Source organism: Labrus bergylta, chromosome 7, assembly GCF_963930695.1.
Source record: "Labrus bergylta chromosome 7, fLabBer1.1, whole genome shotgun sequence".
Taxonomy (NCBI): Eukaryota; Metazoa; Chordata; class Actinopteri; order Labriformes; family Labridae; genus Labrus; species Labrus bergylta.
Window position 1 is genome coordinate 1,346,732 of NC_089201.1, and position 14,904 is coordinate 1,361,635.

At 40.0% G+C, this 14,904-nt stretch overlaps 1 protein-coding gene across 1 annotated transcript in view; it reads right to left on the reverse strand.

Annotated features, from left to right (window-relative positions):
* Window positions 1–14,904, reverse strand: part of nlrc5 (NLR family, CARD domain containing 5) — a 45,638-nt gene that overhangs the window by 18,588 nt on the left and 12,146 nt on the right. The window contains exons 10-24 of the mRNA XM_020640495.3: window positions 14,718–14,871; window positions 14,167–14,297; window positions 9,874–10,105; window positions 9,555–9,796; window positions 6,563–6,646; window positions 6,323–6,406; window positions 6,051–6,134; window positions 5,870–5,959; window positions 4,856–4,909; window positions 4,696–4,725; window positions 4,326–4,409; window positions 3,318–3,401; window positions 2,714–2,803; window positions 1,473–1,553; window positions 834–917 (exon numbers count right to left, since the gene is read on the reverse strand). Coding sequence (XP_020496151.1) covers window positions 834–917; window positions 1,473–1,553; window positions 2,714–2,803; window positions 3,318–3,401; window positions 4,326–4,409; window positions 4,696–4,725; window positions 4,856–4,909; window positions 5,870–5,959; window positions 6,051–6,134; window positions 6,323–6,406; window positions 6,563–6,646; window positions 9,555–9,796; window positions 9,874–10,105; window positions 14,167–14,297; window positions 14,718–14,871 — 1,608 coding nt within the window. The remainder of the gene's footprint in view (window positions 1–833; window positions 918–1,472; window positions 1,554–2,713; window positions 2,804–3,317; window positions 3,402–4,325; window positions 4,410–4,695; window positions 4,726–4,855; window positions 4,910–5,869; window positions 5,960–6,050; window positions 6,135–6,322; window positions 6,407–6,562; window positions 6,647–9,554; window positions 9,797–9,873; window positions 10,106–14,166; window positions 14,298–14,717; window positions 14,872–14,904) is intronic.

The window sequence follows — 14,904 nt, forward strand, 5'->3', positions numbered from 1 at the left end:
CTGGAAGTTGTTCCCTTGAAAAGACGAGTCAGATTAGCGTCTCAACCACCATTGTTGTTGACAAAGCTGATGTCAGAAGTCCTGTTCCTTCTTAATTTAAATCTGTGATTTAAGTGATTAAGTAAGTAACGTTGAAAAACGCCACGCTGATCCAAAGTTCAACTATTTTCAACTCAGAGCGCTGTGACAATAAACAGCTGATGGCAAAGACTGAAAAAAGGCTGAACTACACTGAGGAAGGGCGCTGCAGGCACAAAGAAACGCTGTCTGTGGACACATTGATCTTTTCAATTCTGAAGTCAGAAGATCATAACACTAATTTGCATAATCAAGTACATCCTCTGAAAATAACTCTGTGAGTCATGACTGTCTACAATGGGTGTAACACCCGAGTCCCACTGTCTGTGATGTTTTCAGAGTTTTCAGAGTCCTATCTTCACTTTGTTTACATCGTCAGGACAGCGGCTGACTCCTCCCCTCGTGTATAAAAGTTGTTTAATTGAGGGACTAGAGAAAAGAAGAATAACATACTGTACTCACTGCTTAACTGTGTTTCTAGATCACGCTCATTTCAGGTAAATTTACATGCAGTGTGAAGATACCAGCATAATAAAGATCGCTAGCATTAGCATGCTAACACAACAATGCAGCGCAAGTTGTTTTGGTTTCATGCTGGTGCTCAAGGGCGGTGTCTGCTGGATCAAAAAATCGCATACAAAGCCTTCAAGCTTACTAATACCTGAATATATATCATATACAACATTATGGTGGACAGTGTATCTGAAGTACAAACAGTTCATTACAGTTAGCAACAATTCTTGTGTTTTTCTTACTCAATAAATGTGACATCAGAGGATCTTCCGAAACTCTGCCATATTCTCTCCAGATCAGCAGGCAGCAGTGCACAGCAGCTCAGACTGGAAAGACAACGTGCTGATTACACCAGCTCCAAGTCATGTCAACTAAGTTCTTCTCAAAAACAAACAGTAATTGTTCTGCTTATTGTCGGACACTTTGATGCCTGAGCTCCATTGTGTACATTTTGTGGAGCCTGTTGAAGTTGAAAAGTATCTCTGTACCTACATCTGGTTTTGAAGCCCGTTAGTGTTCAGTTTGCAGTATACAAGTTTAATAAGGAAACATGGAACCTCCAGTGTAAATACACCAAGAGCAGATATAGTAGCAGAAGACATCTACATCTACTAAAACTATGAACAAAGCTCAATTAACTCACATCTACTTCTTGAAGGTCATTTGGGATACACATTATTATTTTTAATATTATCTCTAAAGCAATCTCTTGTTACAATAGATGCTGTTTGAACTTTGAACCTTTTGAATTTAAATCATCTCCTCTATACAATCAAGGAAGGAATGAGACAGGCTCTTCCTGCTTTGGCATTAACGCTCCGAGTGATCTACACGAAAAAAGTAAAGCTAAAATCCTGTTGAAACCTTCACTGGAAACATACCAAAGTTTTTTAGACATCTTAATCCCAGGCTGTTCTCTTCCTCCACTGAACCCCACTGACACCTCGACAGGACTTTGTAGTCTGAAACATAAAAATACAGTTACACTGCTACAGTGGTTACACCTCTAAGTGAGTGAAGGAAATACTCTATGTGACTGATCATCATCATCATCATCATCATCATCATCAAGTGAGCTGCTAACTGTTTTATTTACATACTGACACAAATGTTGCCAAGGAATGGCATGCTAGTCTTACATGTTTGCATTCTCAGGGCCAGACTCACAGACTGATTGAACGGCTTTTGCAGGCGCTAAACTTGTGCAAATGAGAGAAAAAGATAACATGGAATCCAACAACGTGCACAGGGGGAAATGCGCACAAACTGCACTGCTCAGCAGATAGTGTCCTGGGTGAGCCTGTCTCATTGCATCTATGTAAATTAGGGAAAATTCGAACACCAAACCGCTCTGGTGCTCTCCCTGTGTATCAGTGTGTAGCAGCCCCACTCTGACATCTCTCCACTAGTTCATGTCCACAGGTCCTGTTTGTGCATGTGTGTGATTCAGGTCTATGTGTGTGAGAAGTATGCCTCTCAATAGTTTAAAAGAATTTCACCCAGGGATTAATAAAGTATGTAATAACAAAGACAAGAGGTCATTGCCAATTACAGTGGAGCTATTTAACACTAAATCAGCGCAATTTCTCCTTCTCTCTTTTTTCTCTCTAAGAACGTCACACGTAATCTTTCCAATGATTTGGAAAAAACAATTCCGCCTCTTTATGACTTTAAAAAATAAAAATCATCTTAAGTCTGAATATATGACTTTGAGATTGCTATTATTAATAAAAACACGGCTTAAATCTTTCCAGTGTTTTCAGAGACTCAACACATCTGTGGAGAGGTTTGGAGCAGTTTGTCAGTGAAATATATATCCTGAAATATATCCTGAAAAAGTTTCCCCTCCCCTAAGCGCTCAACATCTTAATGTGGGCAAAACAGCTGCATCAGCTTAGAGTGCAGGTCAGTGCAGAGCAAAGGTGCAGGCAGCATTTCTCCACATTAAGATGCAAAACAAGATCAAACTGCAGGACAACTTTGTGGATATGTTATCATATAATAAGTGCAAATTCTTATTTGGATAGGGTGCTTAAATGGGGCAGATTGTGGGCGCTTTTCTGTGCAATCCATTCTTCATAGATCTGTCCCGCAGTATGCAGTGTACATCACAGATTTGTACCTCACGTAAAGCTCCCTCACAGCAGGACAATCAGACAGCAGAGCAGTCAGAATCACCAAATCCTTCACTGAGGAGCAGCTCTCATTCAAACTGAAAAGAGAAATGTGAACATCAACAAACTGTGATAACTGGTGTTTAAGTACCTGAACAAGTATATCACCCTTTCCTCTCTTTATGTTCTTAACGCTCCTGTGAGGACCTTTCAGGATTGATCTATTTTGGTGACCCATGTGGACAAAAGTATCTCTCTTTCCTGATCTTATCCTGTACATGTAAGAGCCTTGTTTTCTAACAAATGTATTTATTTGCTTTAAATGTGTAGCATGCTTCTCATAATGAGTCTCTGGCATGGAAACATTTTTATATGTGTGGGATTTTTTACATGGTGTTATTTATAGAATCATCTGACAACCCCTCCCAACGGTTTCAGGAAATAAGTATGACAATATAGACATAGTCACTGGCATCTTTTGCAGGTCCTATATAGGAATCAATAATAATTGTGACTCGTTTAATTTCAGTCCAAATACTTTAAAATGTTTAAATGAGAGGCATTTCAGGCACCATACAGTTTAAAGGAACTTTGGTATGTTTACACACTTACATGATCTTTTTGGTGACTTTAAACTTTGGCAATAACTGAGTGAGTGTCTTCAGAGTTTGAACATCCCATTGGACTCCAGATAGACTAGGATGAGAAAGACACACACACACACACACACACACACACACACACACACACACACACAATGTGTATCACCGTGTACAATCTGCATCTCTCCAGGCGAAACTAAATCTCTCTCTTGGTCCGCAATGAGAAAAGCAAGTTCCCAGATATGGAGGTAGCCCCAGACTCCTGCCTGAAATGACTCATGTTGACCTGAAAAAAGACTTGTCCAAGCTCTCATGTAGACTTTCCACAAACATATGGAGGAGCGATGTAATGGGAAAAAGTCATCATTATAACTGAAGGATTGTCCTCTAGATATTGTTGAGAACTAGCATATGCTAAAACGCTTAAACAATGTATCTGTGATGTTCATGCCAAATAAAATCTATCTATCTAATATGTAAACATCACTGAGGTGAAGTTCTGAGGACTTTAAATTGTGTCTTGTGTAGGGCACCCAAAACGTAAGGTTACAATGTGTAACCATGGTTCTCTGAGGCCGGAGAGATAGTCTCGATACTATAGAGAACTTGCAATTAATCTTAATATCTCTGTTTTCTGTGGTTGTCAGGTGAAAACATGTCGCTTTCAGAGGTATTAATTAACAAGCCCATGCTGCAGCTTCACTATTGAGTGCTCAGCAGTGGATGCCACTTTCCTAAATGCTTTTTGAATTCCAGGCCTCTACACTGATCATGTGACTGTAAGCTATGAATCGATATATTAAAATATTTAAAAAAAAAACTTTTTATTGCGCAGACCTCAATAAATGTGCTGTATAACACCTGACAGAAAATTGGTGCCCCCTTTTTTGCCCCCAGGTCTACTTGCACAGGTATTTTAATGTGAGACAATATCATTTGAAAAATGTAATATGTGCACATACACTCAGTGTTTCTCTGAGTAAGGCTCTTGTGAAACATGTGTTAAAGGTTTACATACTCCAGGATGCAGAAGGCAGGGCAACATGCCAGCGACTTTGCAAGTTCTTGCATTTTTCGTTTGCTCCATTTCTGGTTCAACAGGCTAGAGAAAAAACAGCAGGAAGAAACTTGAGTTATTCAACAACAGAAAAGTGCAAATCATAAAACTCAAAAAGATATTCAAGACAATGTGAAAACAAACTAAACGTGAGCAGGCTTTGTTATTACAGGTTCAGATGCTTTTTATGGTTACGATTATTTTATAACGAGTCACAGTGCTTCTTTTAAAGAGCCTATGAACTTCAGAGAAGGCGCATAGGACAACAAGGAAGAAACTGTCAGTGTTTGTGAAGATCTGGAAATATTGTTGTTGACTTGTATCTTCTTACCTGATTGTTGGTTCTGAATTATTGTGGTGGCTGAAGAGAGAAATACAAGGATGAGAGAGAACACCTCCCTTTGTACTGGATTCATTTAATGAATAGTCACAGAGTATGTTTAATACATCTTCTGTATTAAGACATTAGGTTAATCCAACCATGAACTCACCTACTCTGCAGATCAGAGGTTGGAGAGAAAGTAACTGTCAAGTCTTTCAATCCGCTGCAAAAATAATAAAGACATATTAACATAATACAGAGTTGTATTACAATATTGACTTTCTAACTTTTTGGTTATCTTAGAGGTCGAATTATGTGCAAATGAATTTTACCATGTTTTTCTAACACTAACATGTGTCCCTAGCCTGTTTACAAACCCCCCAACTATAAGAGAAGTCAGTTCTATCCATCGTTTGCCTGCTCCACTTTTCAGAAAATGTGTGCTCAAACAGGCAGTTTGCAGACTTTCCCTTTGTGACATCACAAGCTAGACGTGCATTCTGTCTGTCTGCGCCATCTTGTCCCAGTGCTGGTTAACTCTCTGGCCACTTACACAGACTGTAAACTGGGCCGATGTACCACGGTGCGTTTACATGTGTTAAAGTGGCACGGTGAATTGTGTGTGAATCAAAGGAAACTCAAGATGGGGACCTTTCAATTACAGGGCTGATCATGCAGACTAAACGTGACTCTGAACATGGTTCAAGACGGCTGATGAAACATAAGTTAAACAATTACCACCCACGACAATATTCTTTAGGTAATGACCAAGAAAATGTGTTACTCCTCCTGTGCGCCCTCCACCTGTTGTCTCTCGCCTTCTCCATGTGTGTGGGAGAGCAGCTGTCAGAGGGCTGAACCCTCGGGGGTGATAAAAGGGGGGGGGGGGGGTTTCTCTTTGAATGCAGAAAATTACCCATATACTATAAAGCATGATTGTATTATTGAAGTTTTCTGTACATAAACACACACTGCATTTATCTTGTGTTGCCATATCTCACTAAATATAGCAAGAGGGAAAAATATTGCAATGTCAGTTATTTTTTTCTGATAGTGTGCAGCCCTGGTAGAAAATGTCCAAAACAGACCTCCCAGTGTATAAACACTATTTATTGAAGCATAATATAATAATCAATTAAGCTCAGTTGGCATTGAGCCTGTGTGTGAATGATTGGAGTCATACTCTGCATGAATGTGCTGGATGTTCAAACACGATGACGTCTTCCTGATGAGACAGTTCACTCCCTCAAGGGAGATGTTGTTTCGACCCAGCCTGCAAAATGCACCAACACACACACACAACACTTACGACATCTTCAATCATTGTGATTATCTTAAAAAGAAACTCACAAAGTGACTCTTACATTATTGAGACCAGTCCTGGTAGATTGGCAAAAACGTCAGCAATGAGTTCAATCCCTTCATCTTTCAGATTGTTGTCACTCAGACTGCAACAAAAAAACAAAAGCTCTGTGTCAAATATTTCATCATGTAAATAGATATTTGGAGTCAACAATCCATTTGGGAACACTTCATTTTGTACGCATATTTATAAAAAATTCATGACAAGGTGTCAAAGAACAGGTTAAACAGGAAGTTGGCTGAATCAGTGTAAATTGTTTTGGATCAAACATACTTGAGTTCAGTGAGGTTTGGACAGTCCTGTAGAGCTGGGGCCAAAACAGCTGCTCCTGTGGCAGTCAAACTGGCCCCACAGAACCTTTACAACACACAGACAAAATCAGTAAATCACTGTTGTGCAGGGTCTAAAAGGCAACAACAAAAAAACGTCTACTCTTTATAAGCTAGATGGAAATTAAAGAGACAGGCTTCAGAGAAAAATAGTTTGAGAGGGGAAGAATTATTTTGATCTTACTCTAGTTTTCTCAAGGTTGGGAATTTCGACAAAATGGTGGATAACTTCTCAGCAAACTTGTCACCATACTTGCGGCTGCGAAAACTGAAATGACAGAAATAGTTTCAATAAAACATGTCACTCATGATGAAACAAAGACGCATTTGTGATAGGACGCTGAGTAGCCAAGACTCCCAATCTTCTGGCTTTTCACTTAGTAGAAGATACATAGAATAACTTTTTTTGCTGCCATGTATAAACAAGAAAGTCAGTGTATTATATCCGCAGTTGACATGTATTCTACTGGATGATAAAATAAAATGTAAAAGCAATAACTCGAAAATAACTGCCTTTACTTGCATACCCATGCACAGTATACACCTTTCAAACTCAGTGTCATGTGAACAATAGCTGTATTGTTGTTGTGATCATTGGTTTCTCTTTTTGCAGCTCAGTTTGTTTACTCGCCGGTTTGTCCTCAGTCATGTGGTGTACAGCGAGGCCGATCACAGCCCAATCAGCTGCTATCAACCAGTCGGTGGACTTTCTGGCATGTTTGATATTTTGGTCGTACAACTGCACCCAATCGCGCAGTGTGAGCAGAGCCACATACCGAAATCACCATGGCAACAGAAGGCATGTCTGTTTAATTTGTCTTCTCCCTCCCAGCTGGCAGGAAATATTTGTTGTAATTTAGCTGCTAGTAAATCTCAGTCACTAACCACCTACTTTCCTGGGAGCTCTTGAGCTCTCTTAGGCTCCTCGAGATCATTGGTTGATGGCCTGCCAGAACAATCCCGCACCCCCTCCCCACCGGATTGTTGATGGACGGCCTGCCAGAACAACCCCCCTCCCCACTGGATTGTTGATGGACGGTTTGCCTCCCCCCACCCCCTTGCTCCCTATCCCTCTTCCTGCATCTTATCCCATCTCTCCCCCTATCCCTTTCCAAACTTGGCGCAGTCTAGGCCTGTGAAGACTGTTTCGTCATGAGCCGGGGATCCGGCCTAAGATTTCTGCCTTTTAATAAGGCAGTTTTTTCTTACCACTGTAACTTTTGCTGCTTTGCTAAAAGTGCTCATGATGGATAGGCCGGATCTTTGTAACATAGCAATAAGTAAGGTCTTTTACCTGCTTTTTGTAACATAACAATGAGTAAGGTCTTTTTACCTACTCTTTTGTAATGTTAACAGACAAAGAGTAAGGTATTTTACCTGCTTTTTGTAAAGTGTCTCGAGATAACACTTGTTATGAGTTGACGCTATACAAATAAAAACTGATTGATTGATTGATTGAGTTAGCTTGTGTTTATTGGTGATGCAGATTGTGTGTGTGTGTGTGTGTCTGTGTGTGTGTGTGAGAGAGTGGTAGAGAGAGAGAGCGAGAGTGAGAGAGAGTGGGACACAAAGAGAGAGAGTGAGGGAGACAGAGAGAGAGAGAGTGAGGAGAGAGAGAGAGAGAGAGAGAGAGAGAGAGAGAGAGAGAGAGAGAGAGAGAGAGAGAGAGAGAGAGAGAGAGAGAGAGAGAGAGAGAGAGAAAGAGACAGTACATACCCTACGATACCTCTAAATTACAGAGATCTGACTTCAACCTCGATCTGTGGGAGTTTCCTATTGACAATTGAGAATTCTCTGTCCTGATTTGACTTGTACAGTATGAGATCTCAGGTCCTGACCGGCAAACGGGTCTTACCGCGTGAGCACGTAAATCGTGAGCTTTGGTCGTGGGTTGTTAATGATTCAGTCGTACAGTGTGAGCTGACATTCCACCCTGGCTTTTTTTTTTTTTTTTTACAACCGTGCAGTGTACGCCGAGCTTTACACACCTTCTAGCTTCATTTTGTTTTGGTTAAATGTCTGATTCCATCTTGCCTTCTAACTTGAGGCCTTCTTAAGTTGCATGCCAGTGTTTGAGATGATTTAAAATTATCCTTTGAAGGTATCAGTGGTTGTCTTTCTTGATTCGGTCCTGGGAACTGTATGCTTCGTTGTTACAGAAAAAACCAGCAGACCACAAGGAGCCGGAAGGAAACAGAGCTATAAACAGATCACAGTGTGTGTGACAGGTGGACAAACATCAAAGCAGCAGTTTTTTTTTTTAAGATTCTCAGCTGCTTCAAATGTCCAAAATCAAAACACAGGCTTTAAGGTCCTTTACAGTTCAACAACAGCCACCGCTCCACTATTTAATTATGCTACAGGTTGTCTTTTCATCTGCTCCCTCGTGTGCAACAAACTACACAGAACTGAGAATCTTCCCATCACATCACCCGGCTTGTTAACTGTGCACCTAACTACTTTGCATATGCACTTTGCATGACAGATGGCCTCCAATGGAGACAAATCATCCAAATGTGAATATAATAGAAACTACAGAGTAGGAAGTGTTTCTGTGTCTAGTGCAGTACACAGATAAGACTTCAAATCCAGTTTTTCAAATTTTGAGAAGGCTAATATTTTGATTTTAATTCTGAAGCTTGACACATAAATGTTTTAGTTAGTGTTGTCAGGATACCAGAATTTACACTTCCATACGATCATACTAAAAATCAAACAACATTGATACCTGTTTTGATACCATGCTGACAAAAGTAGAACTTCTTGGCACCTAAAATGTGGTTATTTCTTGTTTATAAATTACCAAAAGTTGCAAGCAAACCCCAAGCACCCATTCTAAGCTGCACAAATGCATTGGCAACCTATTGAAACCTAAACCTTGATAATGACACCTCCTCCTCTTCCTCCTCCTCCACTCTCTGTGTACACGGGCTTTTGTAGAGTTTAAATAGACCACAGTCGCTCTCTTTCTTCAGCTTGCAGTAGCTTGTGGTTTAAGTATAACTGAAGATCCACTGTTATTTAAAATCTTTAATCCTTTTCTATTTTTATCGAACATTAAAATAACACAGATTGTATGGTTTAAAATAAGAGGTATCAAAGTATGTTTTTACATTTTGACAACCTTAGTATGTGCTTGTGTGATTGCTTATATTGTTTTCCTTGCGTGGACCCACCAGAGGTAGTGAATGTACTGACACCTGGTAAGGGCGTCCAAACACTCCAACTCCATTGAGCATGCTCCAAAGTCTAATCCAACTCCAATATCACCTACTGAGTTAACTACAAAAGCCAGAGCATCAATATCAATAGGTAAGAGTTGGATTCTACGCAGCTCCAGGGTGGGTCTTGTACCCACAACCTGCTTAGCCAGTTGTTGGTCCTGGCTCTCCTGGACACAATGGCAAAGTTCCAAAACCTGAAAAGATGCAAGAAAGAAGGATCAGTGAGGAAACAAAAGAAAAAACACCTGGATTCATTCAGTTTACGGTCTACCTTTGGCCCTGTCAGCGTGTCTCTGTGACACAGGTTTTTCAGCAGATTTAGAACAAGAGCTTGTCGTTTTTTGACCCAATTTTGGGCTCCTGTGCCACTAGCCTTCCTGGCTAATTGAACTAAGGCCTGAGTGCATTGTGGGGAAGACAGGCCGCACACAAACAGGTGTAGGGAGTCAGTGAAGACTGTCCTCTGGTCTGACTTGGTTGTCCAGCGAGTTCTGAGGCTGAATCTGGAGAGTAATGAAGGAGAGAAAAGAGCAAAGTCAACATTAGACATGGATATAGATTAACGTACACACCTGTACATAACAGACCTTTGGGAGGGGAATTCAGGAACCTACATGACCCGTTCTATGGATTGGACATGTCTTAAAGTCCCTCAAGCGATCTCAGTTGTTTTTGTAATTGATTTTGTTTTTTTATTGCTTGTTTTAATATTCTTGTAAGCTAGATGGCATTGGAAATGAGGGAAACCTCTATGTACTTTAGAGAAAACATAAATGTTTAAATATTGCGGTGTAGAGGAGGGTTTCTTGCCTCTTCAACCCGGTCAACAACTCACTAGTTAGACGTATCGCAAATCGCCCATATGTCACCAATGATTTCAAACTAGAAAAAATAAGAATATTCCAGGTGTTATGATGTGAACGCTAGGTGAATGCATATATTTGGATTGACTTAATGAGATTAATAATGAGTAACTTCATACTTGGTAAATGGACTTGAACTTGTATAGCACTTTTCAAGTCTTCTGAATACTCAAAGCTCTTTTACACCGCATGTCACACCTACACATTCACACACTGATGGTAGAGGCTTTCATACACAGCTGACGAAGCAGCGTGAGTAACTTAAATGTTAAATGTCTTGCCCAAGGACACATCAGACATGTTGATGCAGGAGCTGGGATGGACTGATGGACTAAAGCAGTCTGTTGTTTTAACTGCCAAATGTATCAGGGAAATCCTTTCCCTCACATGCAAAAGTATTACTTACAACAGGTTTCTATCCCCACAATCAAATCACACAGGTTCAAGTATACAGCCGTGTATTAACACCAAGTCTATCAGACACCCAAGGTCCAAACTTTAACCATTCAACATGTGCACTTAAAGCAGGGCTCGACATTATAACTGGCCCGCTGGCCCGGATGAATGATTGACAGAGTCAAGAGACAGAAAAGTTAAAGACTAGATCCTGGTAAAGATAAAAGTTATTCACAAAGCATCTTAGCCCTTAAGAGAGCTCCTAAAGTAAAGATCTAAGGATGAAGAGGTTCTCACAGAGAAGAAAGAAGGAGAGATTCCAGATCTATCACAGCCTCATATTAATATCAGATTAAGTAGACTCTTACAGTTACCAGCATGGTGAATAAACATGAGCACATAAATGTAAGAAAAATACAAAATATTTTTATAATTAGAGCTCAATTAATTAAATAAAAGTTGTAACTGACTTTTGCATCAGAATGGTTCAAGAGTAAATTGGTGACTGTTATTTTTTCGAATCAAAAGTAAAGTTCCTGGGTCAGCGGTTACAATGGTTGGGCCAGTGATCTCTAAAAAGTAGTGGCCCGGAGGGCCATTGGCAAATTTACCTTAATGTCAACCCCTGCTTAAAGGGCTTTAAACAGGGTTTTATAGCACACTTTCAGAGCCTGTTAATCCTGTGCACATTAGAGATTATTCGTATTTAACCACTGCATTGATGGTGAAGTCATAGCGACACAATCTATTTCATATTATCCAACCTGAAAAATGTGTCATTTACAATATGGTTTTACAAAGTAAGGCTTTATTGAGTGAAAGTGGTCCCTCCTGCTGTGTAACATCTGCTGTGTCATGCATCACTGTCAGCCCTTTTTCTGACCTCCTGAGGCTCCACTCCTGTGATTGGACCATCTGTTTTGTTTCAACATCAGCATATTTCTACTCTCCTTCTACGGAGATAGGTCAGAAATGTCACATAGCTCCCTGAATTGAAATAGCTCATCTTTTTTCACGCCTGCATGTAGTTTATTTCTGGTTCGGAGAGAGAAATTAACTTTCCAAAACAAACAACAAATATGAAGAGCATATAAAAAGTGATGCTTTGTTATTAAAACAAACTAGTGTGAACCAACGTCTGTTTATTCTGTACTATACTGACATTAATGTAGGACTTGTGGCAAATTAACATTATAATTTAAATAGTCTCTAATGAGAGGTTTGTATAAGCTAGGTTTATTTTAGTAGCAGTGCACACACAGCACGGCCTTTCTCTCTGATAATTTGTTCCAAGCAAAGATCATACAGCATAAAAGTGAGAACAGCATAACCGGTGTAAAGAGATAAAGTTTCATGCATATACGTGGACGAGTAAAGCTCTGTGCTGGTATGCAGGCGATTGGGTTATCCAGGACAGGCTGCACTGTTCATGTACATCTATTTCTAGTAGCTGGCTAAGCTGATAATTGATAGGTTCCTTCAGAGGAGATGTGAAGGACATGCACAGCATCTTCATTATGTTGTAAAAGGTCAACTGAGGTTTTGGCTCACAGAAGTTATGTTTAATTCAATTCAGAGGCCTGAGCAAAGTGCACTGGTTACTGCTGATTAATGGAGCCTCATTTTCCAACTGTAGAAAGGCCATCTGATCTTTCTTTCTACCCCCCTTCAAAGAACCCTTTTCGCTGGATCCCAGCTGATGTCTGATGAAGGGTTAGGGCCCTTCATCTCATGTGGTGATACACTTCATTGCAGACTTGGTCTTCCTTAAGACCGATCTGAAGACCCACCCCCCTCATCTTAGATCTTAGACTCAGCTGAGTTCTTTTATGAACAACAATCGGATTTTAAAAAAATGTCAATCTGGGTTCTGCTCCTAACTTAGCACAGAGACAGCTCCTGTTAAAGTTTCTAATGATTTTGTGCTTGCAGCTGACTCTGGGCTTTACTATGATACAGCGGACCACAATGTCTTAATCAGCCATTTGAAGTACACTGTTGGCATCAGTGATGTGGCACTGAACTGGACTTATACTCCTCTTTCTTTAGGGGTCTCCCAGGGAGTCTGTTTTGGGTACCCTCAGTTTACATATTCCCCCTGTGGCAAATCCTGCATAGGCACGGCACAGACTTTCATTGTTATGCTGATGACACTTAACTCTACGCCCAGTGCAAACCTGGCACCTCTGATCTTTCACAAATCATGTCCTCTCTGGCAGAACTTACAAGTAGGATGTCAATTTTATTTTATTTTTTTGCAGCCAAAAGACTCTAAATTAATAATTTCTCCCTCAGTCTGGGTGCTCTATCTGATAATGTCTGCAAAGAGGCCCACAACCTAGGGGTCATCTTTGACTAAGAGTTATCTTTTGATACCCAGGTGACCAAAGTCTTGCTTTGCTCAATCAAACTATTGGTTTTGAGTCCGACCGAGCCTTTTCAGTTCGTGTGGATCTCCCTTCAAAAAAGATGTCATGCAGGCAAACTTTGTGTCCTCTTTGAAACTCATCTTAAACATCGCTAGGATGGCCTAGTAGTCATCTTATGTCGAGTACCCCATGTCTGAAAGGTATCACATTGGTTGAGGGTTCGAATCTGACCTCAGCCCTTTGCTGCATGTCTTTTCCCACTCTCTTAGCCCATTATTTCCTGTCACTCTTCAGCTGTCCTATCCAATAAAAGCAAAAAAAATGTCTTAACCGTTTTCGTGTACTTCTTTACCCGGTTTTTATTTATATATTCTACAATTCACTTATTACACGCTTTTAACCAAAGCGACATACATCAGAGAGTAAGAACAACACAAGCAAGGAGCTAGAAAAAAGGGAACAATGTCAGTAAGAGCAAACGATCAGCTTTGAGTCTGATTGGACACACAGGTGCTGACAAGCATTACACAGAGTCAAAACACAACATTGACGGCAGTTCTTGAGAGCTCTCATCAGTATAGAAACCATCTTAAAGGTCGCCATTATCAACGCTATCGTCATTACAATCATCAATAATATTGAGACCATCATCATCATCATCATCATTATCATCATCATTAAGTTAGTAGGTATTCATGAAAGAGCTGGGTCTTTAGCATTTTCTTAAAGATGCAAAGGGACTCTGCAGATCGAATGGAGTTTGGTAGTTATATATGTTTAATTGATCTTTGGGTTGTATTTACCTGTTTATTTGCTTTATTTATTTGTTGATTTATTTTTATTATTTTTGGCTTGTTTTAAATGTAAATCACTTTGTAACTCGTTTTTTAAACATGCTATATCAATAAAGTTATTTAAATTATTATTAATTCTTACCTCTTCTTGAGCTGCGTGTCACTAACATCCAGACTTGTCATGACTCTGACTGCCCCTAAAAACTCCTGTAATGTCAGATGAATGAAGAAGTAGGAGTTGACAAGCATGCCATCCTCACGCCTGACCTCCATCTGACAAAAAAACATGAACAAAAATCTGACAAAAAAATATGGACAAACATGTGACAAAAACATATGGAATACATTTTCTTTCTCTGGGTTTCTGAGATTCAGACAAATAGTTGGTTACCCTCAAATTAGAAAAAAAATTCTGTTCAACCATTGCCTCCTGCAATCTACATGTTACATATCCTTGCGTAGGATATTGTAGAATATTTCTCAGACAGACAAAAACATACAGGGTATGAATCTGTACGCACTCTTGAGACAACATGAGGCCTTGCTGTTAATCTTGAAGAGCACACACACACTCCCTCCCGCCTAAAACTTTACCTTCTCCAATGACAAATATAGCTCTCTAGGCTCAGAGGATTCATTGCACACCACAGATATGTAAAGAGCATTTAAGCATGCTGTATAACCATGTCTGACCTGTGAAAAGAGCCCCACCCTGATAGACAACTCCAAAACCGGTCGGGAAATCTCTTCTTCCATGAACAGGATCCTGTTGTCCTTATAGCCTTTCCAAGCCAGATGACTCAGCTCACACAACTCTGATTGATACTGACTCAGTGTGCAAGCAACACTACACAAAGGAGACAAAAAAATACAGCTGTAT